The sequence below is a fragment of the Neopelma chrysocephalum genome, unplaced genomic scaffold, assembly GCF_003984885.1.
Source record: "Neopelma chrysocephalum unplaced genomic scaffold, ASM398488v2 Primary Assembly neopelma1_26, whole genome shotgun sequence".
In the NCBI taxonomy this organism is placed as follows: Eukaryota; Metazoa; Chordata; class Aves; order Passeriformes; family Pipridae; genus Neopelma; species Neopelma chrysocephalum.
Window position 1 is genome coordinate 26177989 of NW_020897695.1, and position 23738 is coordinate 26201726.

The following is a 23738-nucleotide window of genomic DNA, read 5'->3' on the forward strand; positions in this document are numbered from 1 at the left end:
GTCTAGATGTGTGAAAGTTCACACTCTCACTGTTCTCTCCCGTGACTTTTTTTTTCTTACCCAGTTAATGATCTGAGGCTTTCCAAAATGCATGTTCCTCTTTAACAGATATTATATTAGACCTCTGCAACAATTCAAAGTATTTCAGAATTTGTAAGAAATAGCTGTGAAGGGAATGATGTCCTTCTGTGATTTCCCCTGAAGCAGACTTTGCATCTATCACTTGTTCTATGTGTACCAATGACATACATATGCCAGGAGTCTTAGAACAAGGACCTTCCTCTTCAACAGTTGAATCAGTAAACCTTTTTTTCCCTATGGATTTATGTATCTCTGAACATAAAGCAGATGCAAGTTAGACCTGTATTTTCTCAGCAACCTTTCAGTAATTTTGAGAGTTTTGATTTTGCAGTAAACGGAAATGAAACCAATCAGGTATCTCAACATCCTCCTGCGCAGTGAAATTCCATTCTTCCTCCTTCACACATTAGTAATTTCAACACAGAAAAACTATTTTATCGAGGAGAAAGAAAAAATTCAGGATACATCTCTGACAAACAGAAAGAAGGAGAGATCTGTAGCATTTCATGCAAGAATACAGCAAAAGGAGAGATAGATATAAATATATAAAAGAATTAAAATTGTTTCTCCATTTTGACATGAATTGTAAGCCTAGCTCAGTAATTGGAAACTGGACTTTCAGGTAATTATATCTCAAAAGCTGAAGAACTCCCATTCAAACACAGCTTTGTTGAAGTTTCAAAATCAAAAGTTTGAGCGTCAGGTGTCAAAGATCAGCTCTGGAGTAATTTGTATTTCATGCAACCCCTTTCATTATGGAACAGTAACTTAGAAGAACAGGATGAAGAAGTTGCTTCCACTGAAGTTCTAGCTATGACAACCCATTTGTTAGAATCCTTAGTCTCCTGCAAAACTCAGTTTGTTACTGCAAACTCTGGATATGAGAAGCAGCTCCTTTTCATCTGTTCATCATACTGAAGTACTTTCAAAGCTAGGCTAGTACTTCAAACACTGAACTTTTTCCAATACTCTGGAATTACTATTACCCACGCTATATAACAGCATTTTTTTAAAAACAAAACGGGACTTGAGAAAAAATTACTATGCAATTCTAAGGTTTGTATCACTCTCTGAAAACTAGTTTACCCTGTGCTTACATCCTCCCCATCGCAACATGTTAAAGGCCTAGGCATGCATACACATCACTTCCATGACTCTACTGGAACTGTACCTTCTGGATAACAAAAAAATCTACACTTAAAAAAAGTTTCCTGCTTTCCACAGGATTACGAGCATGCTTACATGAAGAAGAAAAGCATACAAATGTGAGCAGGAGCTAGCTCTGTGTGTGTTGTAGCTTTGCATCTGCAACATTACCTTTCTATTTTCATTTAAAAACATATTTCTTCCTTGAAAACTGTTTGGAAAAACCTGAGATACCTTAAGAAAAGAAATAAAGTATATTTTGAATTGATGTGTGCTTCCTCATATTGGACCTCTCTAGTGACCAATAATTCTTTTTTGCTACTTTGTTTTTGAAGATTAGTGAAATCTACACATTTCTCCCATTTGTCAAATAAATCCTAAGTAAATTCATCTGAAACGTGATATAACACTTCAGTAGGCACAAATGTGCATCAGGGAAAGGTAATCTCCCTTAAGTATTCCATAAGGCATCCATGAAGAATTTCTTATAGCTTTAGCTTCCCTCACAGAATCCTAGCATAAATTTATAATAGAAGTGCTAAAGAAACCTAAGGCTAAAGGTTGTCAACATCGTTGTTTAATCTCTTAAATGTCACAATCAAGAATCACAGTAAAGGAAACTAAAGCAATGCATGCTTCCCAAACGAAGGTGCAAGTACAAAGCTTGCTTAATCACACCACATACCTTTCCTAAATCCCCAGATTTTAACAGTATTCAAAATTTCCTTTTTAAGCATTAGATACACACAAAGAATATACAAGATTACATCCCAGACAAACAAGTGAAATATATTTTAACAAGAACACACAATTTCCTACAAGATTCACTTATGAGTCTTCAGGGCAACACTGCTAAGGATGAGCAGCACAGAACTTTCCATCAGACACATGTTTATCCCTCAGAATTGATGCCTGAGTTTCGGGGAGAGTTGCCCAGGTTCCTTCCCCTTTTTATTTTTTTAAATAATTGGCTAAGATATACTATAACTATATACATATATATATATAAAGCTAATGCCTTTATATCAATACGTGGCAGTTTTAGTATAAAAACTACTGTTTTTAAAATGTTTTATCTTCACCACATATACAAGACATAAATCACTTAAAATTTCATATAGAGATTGTAATTTGAATTTTTTTTTTGTTAGTGGAGCATAGCTTTATGTCCATGCTGCTCAAGAAATCATGAGTCTCAGTCTCCCTCTTACCATATTTTATGATGGGAGACAGGGAGGACAATCAAGACATACATAAACATACATATATGCAGTAAGGACCGTGATTTCTAAAAGGAAGCCATTTGGAGGGCATAATAGAGTTGAAAATCTCCTTTCAAAAAATCAAAATACGGTTTTATCAATCGTCTTTTCAAAAATCTTAAAATTACTTCAAATTTCTTATGTAATGGAAACAGATGACAACTTTCTGAAGCCTAAGAAAAAAAAGAAGACAGATGATACTGAAGGGAGAAAATAAGTGATCAGGAATTCAGAGAGTATAAAAGCCTAAGCCGGCCAATGGGAATTATTAATTCATGTTTTTATTTATAGAAAGATGTTATGGCATATTCATTTAGAAGAGTGGCTTTAGAAAATGGGAAGTCTAACCAATTACAGAGCTGTAAAACACTACCAGCAAGACTAACTGACAAAATATCTAAGACAGGCACTTCTGTACTTAAACTCTTAAGACATTTAAAGAGTATGACTCAAACTTCTCTTCCTCCAACTTGGGAGTCACTGAAAGACATACCTAAAAGAAAATGCTATCATCCCATTATCCCTGAAAGGGATAGAAAGAGTGCACCACAGCAGGAAGAAACTCCAGTCATGACTCTGCCATACAAGGTATGTGGTGCTTTACACCCAAAGTACATAATTTTGATTTACAAGAGTCTATTTTCCTCTCAAATGTCTTCAGGATTTGTTTTTGCTGGGTTCTCTTCCTTCTGATCCCTCCAGAACTATCTGGTTCCTTACATCAAGCTACCATCCCTGGCACTTCACATATTTTCTATTAAAATTTTTACCTTCCTTTCTTCTTCTTGTGCCTTCTTTTCTAATTTAAACTCTCCTTCATCATCACAAGAGAAACCTGCCTTTTTGCCAAGATATCCAACCATGTAAAACTGGAAAGTGATGAAATGGAAGGGATCCCCAGCTCAAAAAAACATTGCAAAGTGCTTTGCTGGAAAGAAAAAGATATTCCTTGATAAGCAATATGGATGTCATAGGCATCACACTCTAATATTCATCTCTTATAAATTATACTTGTGCCCACAGCTTCTGCAAATAAAGCATCACATTAAAGGTCATATCTTCCTATATGAACTGTGAAAGAGATTAAATCCACGAGGAGCTGGAAGAAGAACTTCACAAAAATAGGCAATGGTAATAGTTTGAGGGGTTGTTTTCAATGTAAAAAAATTTATAAATGCTAAAACTCTGCAAGAAGTGATAGCAAATATCAAAGACATTTTAATTGGTAGATTGAAGGAAAACTATCTAGACTTGAGAAAGTTTGTGTCACTGTTGTCAACCTCTTTCAGAAGATGAGCCTTTCTACTGAGAACATGACATTCTTTCCTCTTCTTTCTTCCACACTTTAATGCAATACGTCAATAGCATCTAATGAAAGTTATTTTTATGGGGAACAGCTTTTAATAACTGGCTGCTATTGATCAAATATTTTTACCAGAAAACTATTCTTACAAAGAAATGCTCCTTAGTTTTACAGCTGTACAAAACAGGGGGAGCCAGACTCTGTGGGGAGAGTCACTTCCTTCCCCTTCCTTCCAGCAAGATATACAAAGATCAGATCAACATCACAGGATAAGCTGTGTTATCCTTGACAATAGAGAACTCAGGTAAATCAAGTATTATCAGGTCCAGCGGGAGCACAGTCCAAGAGACATCAAGCAAAATTTAGATCCACTGACAGAAGCTAGGGCACTGCAAGACCCAGATTTATGTTACTGCAGCTCCAGAGAATGTTCTCAGATGGGTGCAAAAGCAATGGAATAAAGGAAAACATATCTCAAAATAAGCCCTTCAGAGATAGCACACTGGAAACATCCTATTTGTATTGCATGGACCTACCTCAGTTCTGGGGGCTTTATAAGCTACCCAAGAGACTACCCAGCTGGCAATTGTGCAGTTTGGAGGTGTCAGACCTGAATTTGTACTATACTCGCTCAACTTCAGCATTTCAGTGTCCATAAGTATGCATCTAGCTCTTAGCTACCTTTGTCAAATATTTAACCCATGTTCCCTACTCCTTCACTGTACAGCATGGCCTCAGCCTTCCTTCTACAGCACTGCACACCACTGAACTCAACCAACACAGAAGCCAGTGAGGAAAGGTGTTTTGCTGGATCTCATTCATAAATGAATAAGTGAGTGCTGAGGGAAGTGGGTGATGTCATTGCGAGACCACTCTCAGTCTTTAAGTGATTATAGTGATTGAGAGGTGCCTGATGACCAGAGTAATGCAAATGTCACTCCTATCTTTAAAAGCAGCAGGATCAAGGGAACTACAAGGCAGGTCAGTCTCACCTCAGGCCCTGAGAAGATGAAGGAGCAGCTGATCTGGGAAACTATTTCCAGCCACATGAAGGACAAGGTGATCAGGAGTGGTGAGCACAGCTTCACCAACAGGAAACTGCTTGGTCAACCTCATAAACTTCTATGATGAAATGACTGGCTTGGTAAATGAGGGGAAAGTAGAGAATACTAAGGCCTTTGACACCATCTCTCACAAGATCCTCATAGACACTGTTGATGTAGGGATAGGGTGTGGATCTAATCAACATGTACAAAATCCTGAAGGGACAGTGTAAAGAAAATAGAGCTAGGCTCTTCTCAGTGGTGCCCAGTGACAGGACAAGAGGCAACAGGCACAAACTAAAATATAGGAGGTCCCCTCTGGACATCAGGAAACAGTTGCTCACTGTGATGGTGATTAAGCACTGGCTCAGAGAGCTTACTGAGGCTTCATCCTTGGAGATACTAAAAACTGGAGCACTACAACCCTGCCTCTCTAGCTCTTTTGAGAAATCCTGTCTTACACAGGATTGTCATCAAACACCAGAAATTTTACGATCGCGCGAAGAGCCTGATGCAGAACAAATGCTAGAACAGACTTGCAGAGACATGAAATCATTCATCTTACCTGCTATGGGAGCTACTCCCAGTGCTGAGCACCTGGGCACCCATCTGAGGGCCGCAACTTGAGGAGGCAGTACTCACCTCTGGCACTCTCCCTCCCTTGCTTGTTCTCCCCATCTTTCACCCCAATATATTCCAAAACTTTTGGAAAAAACAGTGGCATGCTGGTCCTGCCTCCACCACCACGGCACTAGAGCACGGAGATGGGCAGACAGCTAGATGACTTGCTATAATGAGATCTACTTTTCCCATAATCTCCATCCTCCATTGCCTCAAATACAACTCAAACCCACCCATTACATTCTTCCCAGGTCTGGCTATGCCAGTCATAATCAATCACTGCATAGTCTCTAGTGCTTTACAGACTGATGCATCAGCTCTCACAGAGAAAAAAGGACCACAGCTGAACAAACCTGGGCTATACGTTACAAAGACAAGACATTAAGAGATCTGTCTTTGCAAACCTGCTGAAAATTTGAATCTCTTCCTCCCTGACAACTCATGATACCAGAAAACAATAGAAAAATCAGAAAACAAGAACAGCTTCCTGTGGCTGGAAGGGTTTCCAGAGTCTCATCTGTCTCATTCTGAATTTGGGATGGGGGTTCCTTATGAATTCTGCAAAAGAAAAACTTCTCAGGGGCTACTTGAGGTTTCTGGACAAAATCTACAGAATGCAAGAGACTTCTTTCTAATTGAAGCATTCAATTCACCTGGATATATCTATATTTGTGCCTACATTTTTGTATATGGACAAAACACAATTTCAAGCAAGAACAAACAACACTATACCATTGAAAACACTGGTAATTCATGACTAAGGCTCTACAGAGAACAGAGTGAAGAAGTGAATCATACATTCCATTTTCTGATTTTCTCAATGCAGCAGCAGCTCATGTATCTACAACTGAAGATGGTACAAACTGCCTGTTAGGTTCTCCCTGACTGTGTAAGAAAATGTGTTTGTACACACTAGAGATAATTAAGCTGTTGGGCTGCTTGCTTTCCAAAGTAAGCATCCTGAATGGGAGAACAATTTTAGTTATTGCAGCTTTTCACCTTTAAGCCTTCCTGCAGGTTGTAAATACAATTCATACACACAGTCAAGAGAAGACTTTCTAATATAAATTGTAATTTTTCAGTGTAACTGGATGACACTAGAGTCTTACAAACAACATTATAGGAGTAAAGCCAACTATAAAATTCCAGAGAAGACTTCTCTGAAAAAAAAGCTAGGCAAACTGCAATAACTTTTTTCTCCAACACACTGAATATTCAAATTCATTTTCTCAAGTATTTTTCTTAGTTTTCTTGACAACCACAAGCACACTGTTTACCAACAAGACTAATTAGCAGCTGGAAACACAACTGTAATTTAGTCTGCAACTTAACTGAAGTTATAGTAGGCATATTTTTAGTAACAGCTTGAAAATTTAGGCCATTAAATTCATTAATCAAACAAGCTTGAAGATATGAATGACTCATCTACTTAAGTGCTTTTATAAAAAACCTAAGCCATGCATTCATTTGCTTATATAGCTGATTTTGCCATTCATCAGTGTCACGCTTATAATTTAAGTAATTTACCACTTGAAATTTTAAAATAAAGCAATGTACCGCAATGTCCCAACATTTAAGGGATCAAGAAATAACTACAAAATTGTGTTTGCTGTCTAGATATGAGACTATCAAAAGTGATAAAAAAAGGAATTGAACCCTGTAAGTGTATAGAAGTTTATACAGAATAATTCCAGTGACTTTTCTGCTATTGCCCTGTTGACACTGTATGTACTGAGAAAATACATTTGGCATTCATGCATGTGGCCATACAGCTGATTAAACTCAGAAAGAGGGTTTTACTCCGGACAAGCCCTCAGCTCATTCAGCAGATTGAAGATGCATTAGTGGCTGGTGCGTGGAGTTAAACCCCAGCTTATAATGACCTAAAGGAAATTATGAACTCCAAGACCCTTTCAGGGAGGTACACCAAAGTTTTGCTTCAAAGGTGCACTCCATATCTGGGCTAAAACATGCACACTCACCATCACCATTTGCTTCTCTGCTGAGGGCTGAGTACCTACTATACACACAGTAACTTCATTTCCCGTAACTTCTTTCAAACATTTACCATCACATGTACTATAGTTTCCTCTCTGATTTATCTCTGAAGAAATCTGAAATAAATATCCATTTATTTTATGCTTTTGCTAATTTTGTTTTCTAAACAGCCACAGTAGTTCAAACTATACTTGATGATTCATGAGCTTTTAGACTTTTCAACATAAAATTTTCTGTATGAGATCATAAAGCTTAATTCCTTTAAAATCAGGAAAAAAATTAAAAGCTTCTTGACCACAGCAGCATCATAAAACTAAACACAAAAGCTAAAAGGGAAGGATACACAGACCAGGTCTGGAGGTTTAAGATAGTAATGTAAAGATCACTTCTCTTTAAAAACCTAACAAATTGGTATAGATTTTATCTTAAAAATCCCCCTGAGGAAAAGTCCTCTCAATCAGAGAGCATATAACAAATGAAGAAGAAAATTATTTTTCACTGAGTTGTTAATTTTGAGGTTATTTACTTGTATTAGAGAACTCCAATCAGTTTTTCTAAAAGGTAATGTCAACCTCCCTTTCTAACAGCATTATCCTCTTCTGTGTCAGATCTCCCAGATATGCTTCCATTTGTAGAAATTATTTTTTTCTTTCCCTTTCTTTTTTAAATAGAAACGTAACATTCAACGTAACAAACAATTTAGTCAGGCATGTATGACTTTTTTTCCTCTACTATCAAATAAAATACCATATTGAAAATAGCACCACACATTTATATTCCTTAGACCACACCTACCTACCAGTAACTTTCAGCATCTTTCAAACCCTCTGTGGGTTTACAAATGTCTGCATTTTCACCTTCTACTGACACCCCAATGCTGCAAAACCCTGATATAACTCTCATACACACATTTTTCAATCCAACATTTCCATATGGTTTAAAGTTATGACATAACATGCCATAGATACACCTCATAGCTTTGGAGAAGGAGGAAAAAAAATACAAACTCTAGTTTTAAAGGGCATTCATTATAGCAGAATGGAGACTTAACTAAATTTAATATTGAGAAAAAACTTGAAAATCACATTTTTGGCACACAAAAATCTACAGAGACCTTTCTATTAGTAAAAACTTCCTAGGAAAATTATACAGAACAAAGTAGAGCAAATTAGGTATAATCCTTCCACAGCAACGGAATATTGAATCTTTTGTGAAAAGCAATCTATGAAGCGTTACAACTCCTCCAATGCATCCAAAGTGAACATGTTAGCCAATTAAGATACAGCAAATGAGTAAAATACTTGTTTTGCAAATATAATTTCAAATGTTTTGTATAAAAGAGTTGGAGGATTCAATCTTAAAGTCAAAAAGATTTCTTAAATGTTAAGAAAAGACAACTCAATCAGTAAAGCAGCTTTGAAATAGCATGTAGCATTAACACCTTAAACCTTTAAAAAAAAACTATTTTCAAAGCAATTTCTCTATGTGTCTATTGTGTCCAAATTCAGAAAACTTCTGAATTTCTCAGTGTATATAGTTTTCAAAATATAATGTGAATGTAAAGCTGTAAGATCCTTCAATATTTTCCTTCAACATTGAGGGGGCTGTGCCTATAAACCAGGCACAGAAATACATATTTAACCCTTTAAGTCACCTGAAATATAGACCTAAAGAGAGAATCCCTTGTGACTTTGACTAAGTCTGTGTGTTCCTTGTACTCCTTTCTGCTCATGTAAGAAAAAACCTTCAGAACAAAAGCAGACTTTAAACAGAAGTGAACAATACTCTATTAATAGCCAAAGGCTGAATACTGTCTGACCTAGCTAGAAGGGACAGCACAGCGACCTCAGGAGTTAGTGGTATCCTTCATACTCTTAACCCTGTTCTGTGAGCCTGGCAAACTCTGCTGGAGAGCAAAATGTTAAGCTCCAGATAAGCTCTGTTTGGTAGCTTTCTTACAAAGTAGGTGTCTCCCCAGTGGAAAAACATGGGAATATTAAGCTGAAAAAGAAAACAGAACTGTGTAGTCCCTCCCCACAGGAAGCACTCCTTTTCCCTTGCTTGACTAAATGACTTGCCTGCAACAATACTGCTCTTGAACACAAGGTAACTATAACTTTCTGATACGAGGAGACACTGAAAAACAGCGAGTGGTCAGCACAGTAAATTTTCTGGGCCATGAGTAACAAACAGGCCTCACAGTTCTTTTGGTTGCTGCAGATATAAAAAGTAATTTTACTCTAACAAGATGATCTTAACATGGTGGAGGCAAAAAATCAACCCTCTGCCCTGCCCTTTCCCCTCTGACAAAAAACACAGGTAAGCACTGCCTGCAGCTAACAGCTTCCTCAGGGCAGAAGTCATGCCTGATCTCCCATTTTGCTGTAATAACCAGAAGGGAAAAAGCAAGTAGTTTCTCTTACCAGTGAGCTTAAACCTATATTCTGTAATACTTTTAAATTAATTACAGAATAACTCAGCATTTTACAAGAATGATGCTTAACCTCATTAATGATGACACAAAGCTTCCCGTCTTCTAGTCACACTGTTATAGGACTTACACTGTCATAACCATTCCAATGGTTATTTCCTATATTGTAAAAGTCTTCAAATAGTCCTTCAAAAGAAGGACTGGCTTAGCAAACTGCCATGTTACTCTCACTTGCAAATGAAGCACAACCCACAACATATAGATATTATTTGTGAGGCCACAGCATAAGAATGCTATGATTTGCATCTTTAAGAAAAAAGAACTCTAGTCTAAAGATAATAAGTGGGGTGATAAACAGAAAGATGCTGGCAAGCAGATGCAGTTTTAATAGTAATATTTCCAGCTCCTGATTCCTCCTACTGCATTTTTTAATTCTCCGCTGATAGTTATAAAATGCATCCAATATGATGCCGGAACAGTTGAGTTTGTCAATGACTTCTCTTGACATCTGCAATTACACTCTAATACTGTTGAACTTTTCTGATTCAAAATCCACTTAATTTTCAGGTTTCAGCTAAAGTTCCATAGATCAGTGAGTAAAGACACAAGTGGAATAACTCCCAAGTATTTAGTGAAACTTTATGATAAAGATTGCTATAGGGAAGGAATCACTTAAGAGCTTGAACAGTTATTTCACTTCAATCAAATCTACTTTTCATGGAAACAGCTACTCAAATGAAAGTGTGGTCTGTAACTACACTTTTCAAGTATAAATATCCTTTGCACAGCTTGCTCTTAAAAATAATCTTTTGTACTTTATAACAAAGAAAAGGACCAAAGGGTGGGATTTACTTAGCAGATGCAGACACCCAATGTCATTGAAACAAAGTATCTCCCCAAACTACTTTTTCCTCTGAGGCGAGGTGGGGATAGAATGCCTGGTTCAGAAATACATGTATTTGGAGTATGACCATTTTACCAGGAATTTGAGAGACAAACAGAGACAAAAATCTGAGAATCAACCTAAGCAGTATATCTGAAACAAAAGTACCAACTGTCAAAAGAAACAGTGTTCTTACAACTTAAAGAATGTGGTTAAGTGTGGATGGGATGCACCTCAGTTAACTAAAGCAAACCTAGTGAGCCTTTGAAGGTGGTCACTAGTCAGATCCTAACCACATCAAAGACTGCATCTAAAGGTCGCCTGCTTTGCAGGACATCTCTTTACCTTTAGAATCCTAAACATTCTGGATTACAGAACTTTTATAGTTTCTCTAGCAGGAAATACTTGTTATTACTTTACTAATCTCATAAAATGGGGATGGGTTAAAATGTGCTGAACAAACAGTTGGGAGAAACACAATACCTGGAACTTTGCCACATTTGGACAATTTTCAAGAAGGCCTAAAAAGGCACAACCTTCATACATAAAGGATCTATCAACTGAGATCCAACACTCCAAAAATCAAGAGTTATCAAGCCATGCACATCTTATTTTTTTTTCAGTACAGCAAAGCTAGTATTTTTTTTTCTTCTCCTTTCATATTAAACTTTGTCCCCCCCAGCTTAAATGGCTGAATCTTTTTTACTCAATTCTTCCAAAAGCAATGAAGTGTAAAGCACAGAGCAAGCCTGAAAGTATTTTAGCTCTAACAGTTTGTCTGGCAAACTTAGATGCCATTAAAATGGAGTTATGCAAGAAGGTAGTGTCAGGCAACTTAATGCTACCGATCCCACCTATTAAATTGTTTACCAAAAGACCATTTCTGCAAAGACAAATGTCTTCCACCACAACAGCTTACCACTTGCCAAACCCTTCATTCTGCCTAGTTTGTTTTTTAGCCCTTTTAATCTAAGTAAGCCCAAAAGGACCTCAAATTTAATAGGCTCGTAGGTGCTACAGCAGTGTGATTTCTACTTGGTACAACAGCAAAAAGTTTGGGTTGGATAAGTATTTTAAGTATTTACCCCACATGAAAAGAGAACCCCACAAAACCTTTACCAGGCTGCAGTTTAATAATTATGCAGTTGCTCTTTGCTACCTCCTCACACCACTACAATACATTTTTACAAGACAACTGTATGCACATCAGCAGTTACATTTTATAACCATAAGCATTTCATTACAAGCCTAAATAATTAGGAATATTCTGAGAATATACGCTGATTCTAACATACTAGCAAAACAGTGTGAATAAGTGGGGTGAAAAAGGGAGGAGATACAGTATAGATACTTCAACATCAAATTTTCTTTATGAGAAAATGTATATACATAAACTCAAAAATATTTCTGTGTTAAGGAAAAAAGCAAAGTATAAAATACAAACACTCATTTCCTGTGTGGTTTTGATTTTATGGCTTAATAATAAGGATCTAACAATGCCTTCTGAATTTTTTTTTTGTTTGTTTCCATTTATTCAATCCTCTAGAACCTGGATCTACAGGTTCTTTTCTAGCTGGCAAACAGTGAAAGGAACTTGTTGATTCAACACAGCACAGAGGGTAGAATACTTGGGACTAGACGCAGTTAAAAAAAAAATCACTTTTAGAGGAAAAAATATTAATTAAAATGGCTTAAAAAAGCTTTTATTATCCCAGTATTGATTTTCTCATGTGGAAATTTTGGGTAACACAACAGCTTTCAAGTAAACCCATTCCTAAATGAAAACTTACATTTAATGTTTACAGTAGACTCTAATTCAATAATGATATTTAAGTACAGAAGCAAATTATGCTTTGCATGCCCAGTCCTCTTCCATTTTAGAGTCTTCATCAAAATCACTTCCAAACAGAAATGACATTAAAGTTTTGCAGAACAGCCGGCTCATGTGAAAACAGCAAGATGTGCTGCCAACAGGAGTGCTTGTCTTTAGAAGCTGATCATGAATTTCAGTCTGGAGAATTTCACAATTGCTTCTGGGAAGAAAACCTAACTGAAACTGCAGTAATTTTTTAATTGCTTATGTGGACTATATCAAGGAGTCCATTTACTTCCAAACTGTCAGAAATGTAAGAAATTCAGTGATTTAAACATACTCCTAACTTGCTCTAACTATGAAAACAGTTGTTACAACAAGAAAAATTTGTGCCATGAGGAAAGAACAAAAATTTCCACTTTGGAAATTGAATGCAATCAATAGTTTTGAGAAAAATGAAGTCGGTGGAAGTTTCAGTTCTTAATGCCTCAAAATACCCCTTTGAATAGCCTTTTACACTCTTCACAAGAGTACTGTACAGACTCGAAATACACTGACCAGTCCAGGTGTTTTACTCCCTATATAAGTTTTAAACCCAAGAAAAAAGTAATTGTGGCAACCTTGCAAAAAAATCCAGTCAGAATTTTGTTCTGTTATGAAAAAAATATTAACCACATTGTGTTATTACCTGAAGCATGTTTTCTTCTCCCAGATGTTTAATTTGGAATGTTGAATTAGACTGAACTTACAGGAACTAGATGAATCATGAGAGACAAATTTGGGCTGCTCTCTGTGAAACAGACTTGAATCTTCATAAGTGTAAAAATTTATAAAATCAGAGACATCACACCATCTATATTGAGCTTCCTTTACTTGCTCCACCTTAAGAAAAGGGATTTCTAGGGAAGCACCTTCAAGCTGACAAATATCACTTATCACTGCAAATTCTTAGGGCAAACCAGCCTTTCCCACAACTGGGAGAGGAGGTGGTTACCTGTCAAGGATCTCTAATTTTTTAGAGTTTAGGTCTGTTTTTTTACCTACTCAATAATTATACATACTCTTCAAAGGCTGAGTGGGTTTCCTCCTTTGTTAAGGAGACATACCGGATCTCACTAAAATGGAGGGAGACGCTCATTAAAATGCAATATTTGAGTAGGAAAACTACATTTATTTACCAAATTACATTAAGGAACAACAGTGAGCTGGTGCTCCTATCAAACATACTTTGATTGATTTGGGATTCATTATATCATTGCCAAAATCAATACATGGGCTGTATTTGCTTCCTGTAGTTTTCCAGCAATCTTAACTCTATGCAGAGATCTTAAACCCCTTAACCAAGCTGCAAGATTCAACCTAATTCACCAACACTTAACTGAAGTGCTGCCTCTGCAACACAAAGATAGATGTAATAAGCTTTGAGGGAACACAGTCTTTAAAATGAGACGTTTTCATCTGTAATCCCACAGCATGGCAGGCCCACAGCCAAAACCATGGTGCAGTTCTAGAAATGAGCTGATACTCCAGTTCTGGCCAATTTCAACAGTAATAATCTCCTGTTCTTACAGGGGGAGTCTGAATGGGAGATTTTCAAAAGTGCCTCACTATTACGCATGGCAAAACTCTAATGCTCCAGAAACGTGAGTAGTTTAGAATGACCCCATATCACAGAGAATCAAACTCTGAAGCGATTACTTGGGAGAAGCTTTATCAATGAGAGCAAAATAAAGTTCAATTTTCTTCAGACAAAATTTTCCAACTATCTGCAACAGCAAATAATTGTTTACCTTTTTTTTTTTTGTTCACTCTGGAATCAAAGCTAATGTTTTCTGGAACATCCAAGCACTCTCCACATACAGAAATTTTGATCCCCTTTCATTCTGCAGTTAGCCATCACTGAGTGTCCCCTTAAATAAAATCTACTCCAAGGGAAAGGAGCTAATGAAAGATTTATTTAATTCTTAAAATTAATTTCACACAATGTATTTTTTCTAGGGTGACCTTACTCAGAAGCTTTTTAACAGACAGATTACTTGATGATGCTGATGCAACAAATGATCCAGGAAGCAGGAAAGGATGAGTTTAAACCATCAATATCAGTAAATTTAGATCTTCAGCTTTTCTACATCAAAACAACAGTATACTCACATCATCTAGAGAGGAATTCTGGAAGAATATACAGTGTAATAACAACTTTACTTGTGAAACAATGCAATGAGTTGCTTGGGTAAGAAAACAGATGAACCATCATTCTTTGGAAGAATGCTTGAATTTCTACAAATATTTCATCAGCCATATTTGAGATGTGCTGTTGGCTATTAAAGGTACTGTCAACAAGCCTTTGGCCATATACCAGTTAGTTCCTTAATATATTTTGGATAGTTTGTCACTGAAATTGTTTTTGAAAAAAATCCCAGACTATAACAAATGTAAGTTTGACAGCCTGGGAAGCACTGAGCTGTAAAAACTCAAATCCTGAGATTCTCGAAACAGAGTGTCTAAAGACTGGAACTGGAATAAAGTTACAGTGACAGTGAATGTACTGGCTCAATTAAGATGAAAGATGTCACCAACAAAACTTTGCACAGGAGTTTGCAGTAGTCTTTTCTGTCACTAAGAAGAAAGGAAAACTATAATTTCTGTCTTCTAGAAGAGTGACTGTTGTAAGGAAGTCACTCCTTACATGTTGTATTATATTTGAAAGAAAACACTTAGGAATCAGAATATCACCGTTGTTTTTAACAGTCTAGTAAATGGGCACAGAAAAGACAGTTGAGGGACTTCTGAGGCTCTGAGTTCAATTTTCCTTGATTACCAACTAGCAAAGGATATAGGAAAAATACTGCATTTCCCCTCCCCTCGTAGCTATAAGTTTTCCCAAAGATTACTTTTTTCCTCCATGCTTGAGAACTTCAAAAGTGGCCCCAATCAGAGAAATGATCAAGGTATTCTGTAGATATCAAGACTGAAGACTAACATTAAACTTAAGTGCTAGATTTTGTCTTATAAGCGCTGTGGTTCCAGTGCCAGTAGCTACTGGAGAGGTACAATGGAACAATGCTTATCAGAAACCTGATACAGCCTCTGCAGACCTCATCTCTGCTAGGAATGAGCTGAGCCAGAACACAGGAGTACTGGATCGTATCTGGACTGTTTTTCTCTTGTTCATCTTTTGTTTTTCAGAGACTGTTACATTACCCTTCCTGTACGGTATCTCTTTAGCAGATACAACACTGACTGACCATGAAAACATCAATTTAAAGCTTCAAACTTAAAATGTAATTGGGATGACTGGCTCCTTTCTTATCAAGCAGAATTTCCTGCCTAGTAGACACTGGGTTAGCATCTGAACCAGCACTTTGTATATTTTCCAGCACATCATTCAGGCTCAATCCTGGATGCAATTTAACAAACTGACAAGGAAGTTCTTGAAAGGTCAAAAATAGAAAAGTTACTTAAGAAGCTGCTCAAAGACTTTATCCCAGGAATAACACTACTATGTCTACAGAGCTTCTGAGTGAAGAAGTGTTGCCAAGCTTACTTACAATCTGTCCTGTATATAGAATACAAGTTAGAGCAAGTACATTTGTAATTACCTTTTTACACCATACATAGAGAATAGTATTTAGCAATATTCCTTAATAGGATTCTTTTTTTCCTTTGGTTTTTAGAAATGGATGTATTTTCTACACAATGAAACGTGACAGTAATACTGTCATGAATTAACAGTGACATGCCACCACCACGACTCGCTGCTTCAAATTACATTCTAAAAACATTCATCACCTGCTTGCTTCCTCTTCCAATCTCTATTTAGGAGAGAATTTTTCTTCTATCCATTTGAGACAAATTAAATTCTCATACCTTTAGACTGACTTTTTCTGAAGAACAATCATCGGAAAGACCCACAATAAACTAAAAGGCTGTGCAAGCTTCCCATGTAGCTCCTTCTCCAATAAACCCCTGACACACAGAAACATTGCTACCCCAATCAAAATCTCCTCATAAATCTTTATATATAGCATTCTGTGGCAGTTTTTGCAGTCTTTCTCATACCTTCTTTGTGTGCTAGAACAAAGCTCAGAAAAGTTAAAATAATGTAAATAAGTCACTTAAGTCCTACTACTTACATTAACCTCATTAAGGAAAAACTATTAGAGCTTAAATTCTTACGGTTGGTAACAGAGTTCGGTTAGAGAGCAGAAAGGAATATAACACACATCTGAGTCATGTTTGCACTTTCAGCACCTCGTGGTATGGGATGATGACTCCAGCAATTCTAAATTAAAAATGCTATAATCTTCATCTTATTCTAAATTGTTAGGCTTAAGAACAAGTAACAGGCTGTAAATTCAGAACTATTCATTAACGTAATTAAAAGAAGCACTTATATTAAGCTCTAGTTCACTAGCAAATTGGTTGACAGACATCATTCAACAGTCAGTGCTGGGACACTAAAATCAATTTTGAAGAACAGACTAGCAAGTTTAAATTTCTTTCTGAGTAGAGAAGCATCTCAAGAACCTCATTGTTATCAATGACACATATAAAAGTATCTAAAAAACTCAGGATGAAAAAAACCATAGCTTCCCAAAACCATGCTTTATTTTACTTAAAGTAACACTGCAGAGGACACAGTCCTATATCTGACACAGGATCAAGACTACTTTAAAATAAGCACAGTTGAGTAGACTTCAGTTCCTTCTGAACAGGCTGGTTCTCAACAGACATTTACTGAGATGACTTCCTTAAATCAATTCCAAAACATTGCAGAAATAAGTGTGACAATTTCAGAATTACAAGAAAAAGTTACTTATATACAGAGGTTAACGACAGATTGGACTGTCGAAAAGCATGCTGAATAGTGCCCAAACACAACAAAACATTAATGCTGCTTCTTATATTTGAAAAATTCATACCTGGGTATACTGCCTGTTAAGCTTCTTTCACTTGATGATGATGATGATGATCCAGGTCTCTGATCTGTTTTCCTTCCTAGAGTCTCTGTTGCACTAGTTTGAGGTTTTTCACCTTCCTCTTCTGGCTTTTTTTTTTCACTATCACTTTCATCACTGCCTTCTCCTAAGATGTCATCCACCTGCCAAAGAGCAGAGAGTCAGTGAATCTTCTAACAAACTACTCTGTATTGATCTTTCGTAATAATTGGGTTGCTCTTTATTAATCATTAAGAATATGCTTCAACTTTCCTTGGTCTTCCCCTTGTAACAACTCTGGCAATATTCTGTTCAAATGGAATATATTCATTTTATGCTTAGCTTAAGACAAATACATCTATACACATACATGATATAGTCACACAAGAAACTATTATAAAAGGAGTGCTGTCTTCTGAAATTAAAGAGACAGATGTTTTATACTATTGTTAACATATTGATGCATATTTTCTATTACATAAATTTTATATTATCATAACATATAGAATCATTTGGGCATATTAAAATCTCTAGTAAGTATTCTTACATTTACAGCTATTCCTTGATGCACATATAACTTTAAAGAAGTCTATTCCTAAATAATACAGTATAAATGAAACAATGGACAAACTCCATTTTAAACAGATTGTCTGCTTGTGCTAATTAATAAGGGCAAATCTAGCAAAAGGTTTATATATTTAGTTAAGTAATTGTTTGGCCTTTGCTTCTGAAAAGTTAGCATAAGATTTGATAATCCTCTAAAAACATACAAATTTGTTCTGACAGGTCTGGATCTGCTGAAACCATCACTGAAAGCAAATCATACTCATGAGCCACCCTGATGAGCTTCGAAAGGTTATATTCTCTTTGAGTTAGCATTCAACCTTCAGAAAGAGACAAAACCACGAGAAAACACAGGTGAAGTTCTCACAGTCTATTTTTGTGAATGGCAGAAGACATGGAAACAAGCTATGTGTGAGTATTTCTCTACTGATATTTAAGAATTTTTCTTAGAAGCAGCTTATCTCAGCATAAAATTTGCTTCACAATTACTCTGTTCTCAGCAATCCACACCTGCTTTATCAAGAAGAAAAACTCTGCATATGAACATGGACCAAGAGTCAAAGTTGCCCTCTGTTTATCAAACTCATTACAAGGTATACTTGTGAAAAACTATTTCTTCAAATATCTATTTGTTTCAGAGTTCTACAACTCAAGCTAGTACTGGATTTAAAAATCCAGGCTATACTATCCTTGTCTGGAATGATTTCTACACAAAATGAAAAGTAACTTGCAAGCTTCTTAGGTCTACAGTTAAAGCTGTTCTTCTATTTGCCCTTGTTTTGGTACATTTTCACTACCTGAAATATTGCTGTCCAATGCCCAACTCTTTCACTGTGAAAGCTGCAAAGAAAGCATAATAAAAATGGAACCGCATACCAGCTTAGTGCATCTAAACACAGATGACAGTTTCAGGTAGAAACTGTAGGAATTATTATGTCAAATCAAATTACATTGGTCCAAAAATGTTTTTCCTATGAGGAGAAGTTGTCATATGCACAGAAAAAGTCTCAAGTGTTTAAGTATTACAGTTTGGGACAGGACAGTAGGGACATATTGCCTGTATAGTTTTGGTAGGAGACACTCAAGGTAGCCAACATGGCCAGCAATTGACAGCCCAATGGCAGCACAGATCTACAGCTCTAAAACTCCTCTCCAGCAAGTCTTTAAAATTACACTGCTTCATTCTAAAAGCAATACTTTTTCGGAAAGTCTTATGTTTAAAACTACGTTCTCTCTACTAAATATGTTAAAGTTTTCAAAGGACAAAGTTTGGCTGATAGACATTGAGTGTTACAAATGCTCCTCTCACACTTAAGTTTTACAGTCTTTTAAAATCTACTTTGTGTGAAGTTTTGACAGACTAGCAGTCTATTTATTGCCATGTCTGGTTTTCTTTCATTCTGCACAATGTCAACATTATCCATTTGAACTCTGAATTGCCATTTAGTATTAGAATTACTAAGTCAGTTTTACACATATATGTTCCATTTCTCTGAAAGGGCATATAAAATGCATATATAAATCACAGAAATATGGCAAATTTTGAAAATCACTGCATATGCAAACAGCGTGGAATGGTCCTTACAAACTAGTTTAACTAGAAAGGCACCCAATACACAGATTCTGCCTATTGACTAAACTGCAAATGTGCTGAAAAACACAAGTATTACATCTTCATCTTCCATAATTTTCAAAAGAAATGGAAAACAAACCGCGTTTTCATTATGGCAGTGAGATTTAAGCCCTTCACACTTGAAAAAATTAATATGTAAAAAAAGTGCATTAACATCTAAGCACCAACTATCTATCTAGGCATCTATCTAACTAACTTATTTATTTAAACTTCAAAGAACAAGGAAACTTAATCTTATTCAGAACACGACAAATGCTGATGTACCAAGTACCAACTGCAACTTCAGCTTATATGATTTTATATGATTAGTACAAATGGAATATATAACACTTCATAACAAAATGCCAGCTAACACCAAATCTTACTGATAAGATATAGTGAGGGGATGCTTACTGCTTAAACACTGCCATAGCAGCCATCTTTAAAATAAAGACTTTTATAATCCAGCAAGAATGATTAACAATGAAAAATAATGATTCACCTCTTAAAAATTACAAAATTGTTCCATTCAGCAAGAGAATGAAAAGTCTGACAATTCTTTTAAACAGCCAATTATAAAAGCCACAAAAAGTCCTCAGCTGACAAAGCACAAACACCAAAGAACAATGAGATTTTCAGTCTCATTCTCTGATTACAAGCTGAAAAGTACTTAAATCTTTGTTAAAAAGAAAGTGAAAGCCTTCTGTAGTATTAACAAACCAGATCAGTTGGAAAATGTTTTTACTCCACAAGTTGAGTTTACAAATTCAAAATGAATCAACACTCCAAGAAAATGCCAAAAAAGAAACCGTCATGAGCAACCTCAATTTGTTAAAAAGATGAGTTACAGGCAATGTTTTGGTACAGTATTTATGGATATCACAGAAACCTATAGTGATGCCTTAAGTTTTCTGGAAGTAGCAATTACATAAGCAGTAATGCAAATGGCATATTAGAAAAAGAAAAGGAGGTGTGAATAAATTTCAATTCTTGTTTTTCAACTAGCAAGTACTTTAAAATCCAAGTTTTAATAGAACTGAGAAGCTACCTTAGCAACAGGACAACACTACTTCAGTGATCTCTCTTAAAAGTGGTACAACAGTCTGAAACAATTCTTTACTGGAATTAAAGAAAATTCTACAAAAAGGAATAAGTTTGATAAACAGCTGTAAATTTTGTGCTCCAGTTCTGCACAGAAGATACATACATTTCTGCCCCCTCCACAGTCTTTCCAAAAAGACCTTTGCTCCCACTGATCATTTAAATTAAGGGAAAACCAGAAAAAAAACCCCTAAGTATTTACAAAGAGTTCTTTAGGTATGTTTCTACTGCCACAAAAATGACTGTTCATTGATAGCAATGTGAACAATTGAACTGGTATTGACAGTAAGCACAGCTAAAAATCAGCTCCATTTCAGCATGAAACCTGCACGTCCTGAACATATATTTGAGATTGCATTGAATACATTGCATCTTAGGACGAACTTGCAAAAACTAATATAATCTGCCATCTGAATGCATCAAAAGGTTTCTATATTTCAATACCTTATATTCCCCCCCCAGCATATAAAGTAATAAAAAATAACTTAAAAATGAAAATCAGATGTACACTCAAGTACACCAGTAATTACAGGTATCTTCATGTAAAACACAGTGTTACCTCACCGTACTCTTTAGAGATACTTTAAAATGCTGCTGTGTTTGGTGCCAGGGACCATGATGCTCTCTTAGCAGTTATTAAACATAAAAGCCAGCAGACCACCAGCTCCATCCAATTAGTGAGTAAATGGATGCTCTGCAAACAAATACAAGACTAAAAAAGGCCAACAAGTGTTTTGTGCATGAATTCAAATTTCACTAGCTTTACTGCACTGCATTTCCTTTAATGTTCTTTCAATTACCTGAGTAAGTCTGACTCTCAGTGTTCCTGTTCTGGATGATATACCTACATCATAAACACGACCAATACAGATTTCTTTTAATACATATCTCAAACTGTAAGTGTAAGGAAAAAGTTTATATATAAATATTATATACATTATATGATACACATCTTGCTTTTCTTGTGGCATATTTTTGAGTGGGAGGTAATTGCCCTTTTCCTCTGTGAAGGGGCATTAACCATATACAGCTTTTTTTAGTTTAGGCAGTAAAGAGATTTCTGAGTTATACTGAAAATCAGGCCTTTGGAATGAGAGCAAAACCAAACCTGTAACTTGTGCTTCCTGGCACTTGTGGTCTGGAATTGTTTTCATCTACTGTTATCAAACTGCATATAGAAATATTAGCAGCTCTTGGTAATGACCTACCCGTTTTAGGATGAAAAGCAATTATGTGAGAAGAAAAAGCTTTAAGCCTTAGCTCGATGCTGAGCAAAGTTCCTACACTCAAATTTGAAAAACAGCAATTTAAAACCCACCATGTGCAAGTTACTTAAAAGAGCTCCCACTGCAGTTCCTGAAGGCTGGACTAAGACCCTGCTGGGAAATGAGCAGTGGCAATACAGCCCCAATAGCTGGAGTTCACAACACTGCTGACAGCACTGGCTACAACTCCTGCACATATTTTTAATTGCAGCCCTGGGCAATAGAATGCACTCCTAAAAGGCAGATACTGCAGCAAAGAAAACCAAACACATTGCCTGCATTCATTTGACCACTTAATTTTTGCAAATGAAAAGGTACAGTAACTGTGACTACAGCCATATGATTCACTACATTTGAGTTTTACTACTGCAGTTAACACTTCAACTAGAATGAAATAAAATGTCACTTAGAGATTATATACCAATATTATTACTAAAATGCAACACTAATAATAATCCTGTATCCTTGCTCATGATTGAGACCTCATTCTTCAAAGAACGCCATTGAAAAGTTCTGAGTAACTTTGAATTTCCCACCTAGAAATAAATTCCTAGATTTGAGTAGAAAATTCATAACTATTCTTAAGAACATTAAGAAGTTCTATGGCCAGAACTTGAAACTGCTAAAAGAAACATGAGGTGTAGTCCTTCCTTGGTAATTAGGATGCCTCAAGTGCTGACTTAAGGACTATAGGCAGGCAGTCCTTCTAAAACATTAACATTATTATAGGACAAGGGGGAATGGCTTTAAGCTGAAGCAGGTTAGATTTAGATTACATACCAGGAAGATATTCTTTACTGTAACGGTGGTGAAACACTGAAACTTGAGGGAAGTCGTGGATATACTATCCCTGGAAGCATTCAAGGCCAGACTGGATGGGGCTTTGAGTATCCTGGTCTAGTGAAAGGTGTCCCTGCCCATGGCAGGGAGGTTGGAATTAGATGATCTTTAAGTCCCTTCCAACCCAAACAATTCTATGATTTTATGATTATTAGTATAATGAAAATTGCCATCTTCAATTAAATTAGTAACACTTACTGATATTGGAACTAGAAAAAAAAAGCCCATTCCTAACTACCAATTTGTGAAATATCAATTAAATTCACATGGACTAAAAGTTACTAATTGTAAGATTCACAACAATTTCTTAATTCAAAGTCTCTAACGAGAAAACATCTCAAGGGAGACAATACATGATTTCTCCAGAGTCTTCCTGAGTCAGTGACATTGCTGCAGCCTGGAAGCTATGGCTTTATCTGATTATAAAGCCATCCAAAACTCTAATCTTCTTTCCTTTATTCTGTTTTCAAAAGAAATCCTCTACCAAAAGGTCATTAAATAGTAATCGACCTGTAAATCTACACTGTCATTTTTTTTAATGGTGAAATCCAAGATAAAGTAAAAATTACCACAATACCTATGGCCAGAATACAGCTGTTCACCCATCCAGGAGGATAGACTTGATGGGAGTCACTGAAAAACAAGGACAGCATTTCAACTCTGCCTTGTCTGTACACCAGCTTATGACTGGGATGGAAAGGAGAGACAGCCTGAGCCCACTGGAGGCAGCAACTATGGAGCCCTCTGCTTCTCTCGTTGCAGCATTTCTAAAATAATGATAGCCTAGCAGAAATAAGAGCTCCCTGGCTGCTAAATGCAATGATTCTTCAACTTAGAC

At 36.3% G+C, this 23738-nt stretch overlaps 1 protein-coding gene across 2 annotated transcripts in view; it reads right to left on the reverse strand.

Annotated features, from left to right (window-relative positions):
* CTDP1 (CTD phosphatase subunit 1) overlaps positions 1–23738 on the reverse strand; it is a 97733-nt gene that overhangs the window by 15426 nt on the left and 58569 nt on the right. Inside the window, exons 12-13 of one of the 2 annotated variants that reach the window (XM_027675999.1) lie at positions 18880–18922; positions 17575–17682 (exon numbers count right to left, since the gene is read on the reverse strand). In XM_027675999.1, the coding sequence (XP_027531800.1) occupies positions 18911–18922 (12 nt within the window). In that variant the 3' untranslated portion in view covers positions 17575–17682; positions 18880–18910. Of the gene's footprint in view, positions 1–17503; positions 17683–18879; positions 18923–23738 lie in introns of those variants that run through there. The other variant, XM_027675998.1, reaches the window with a different exon arrangement.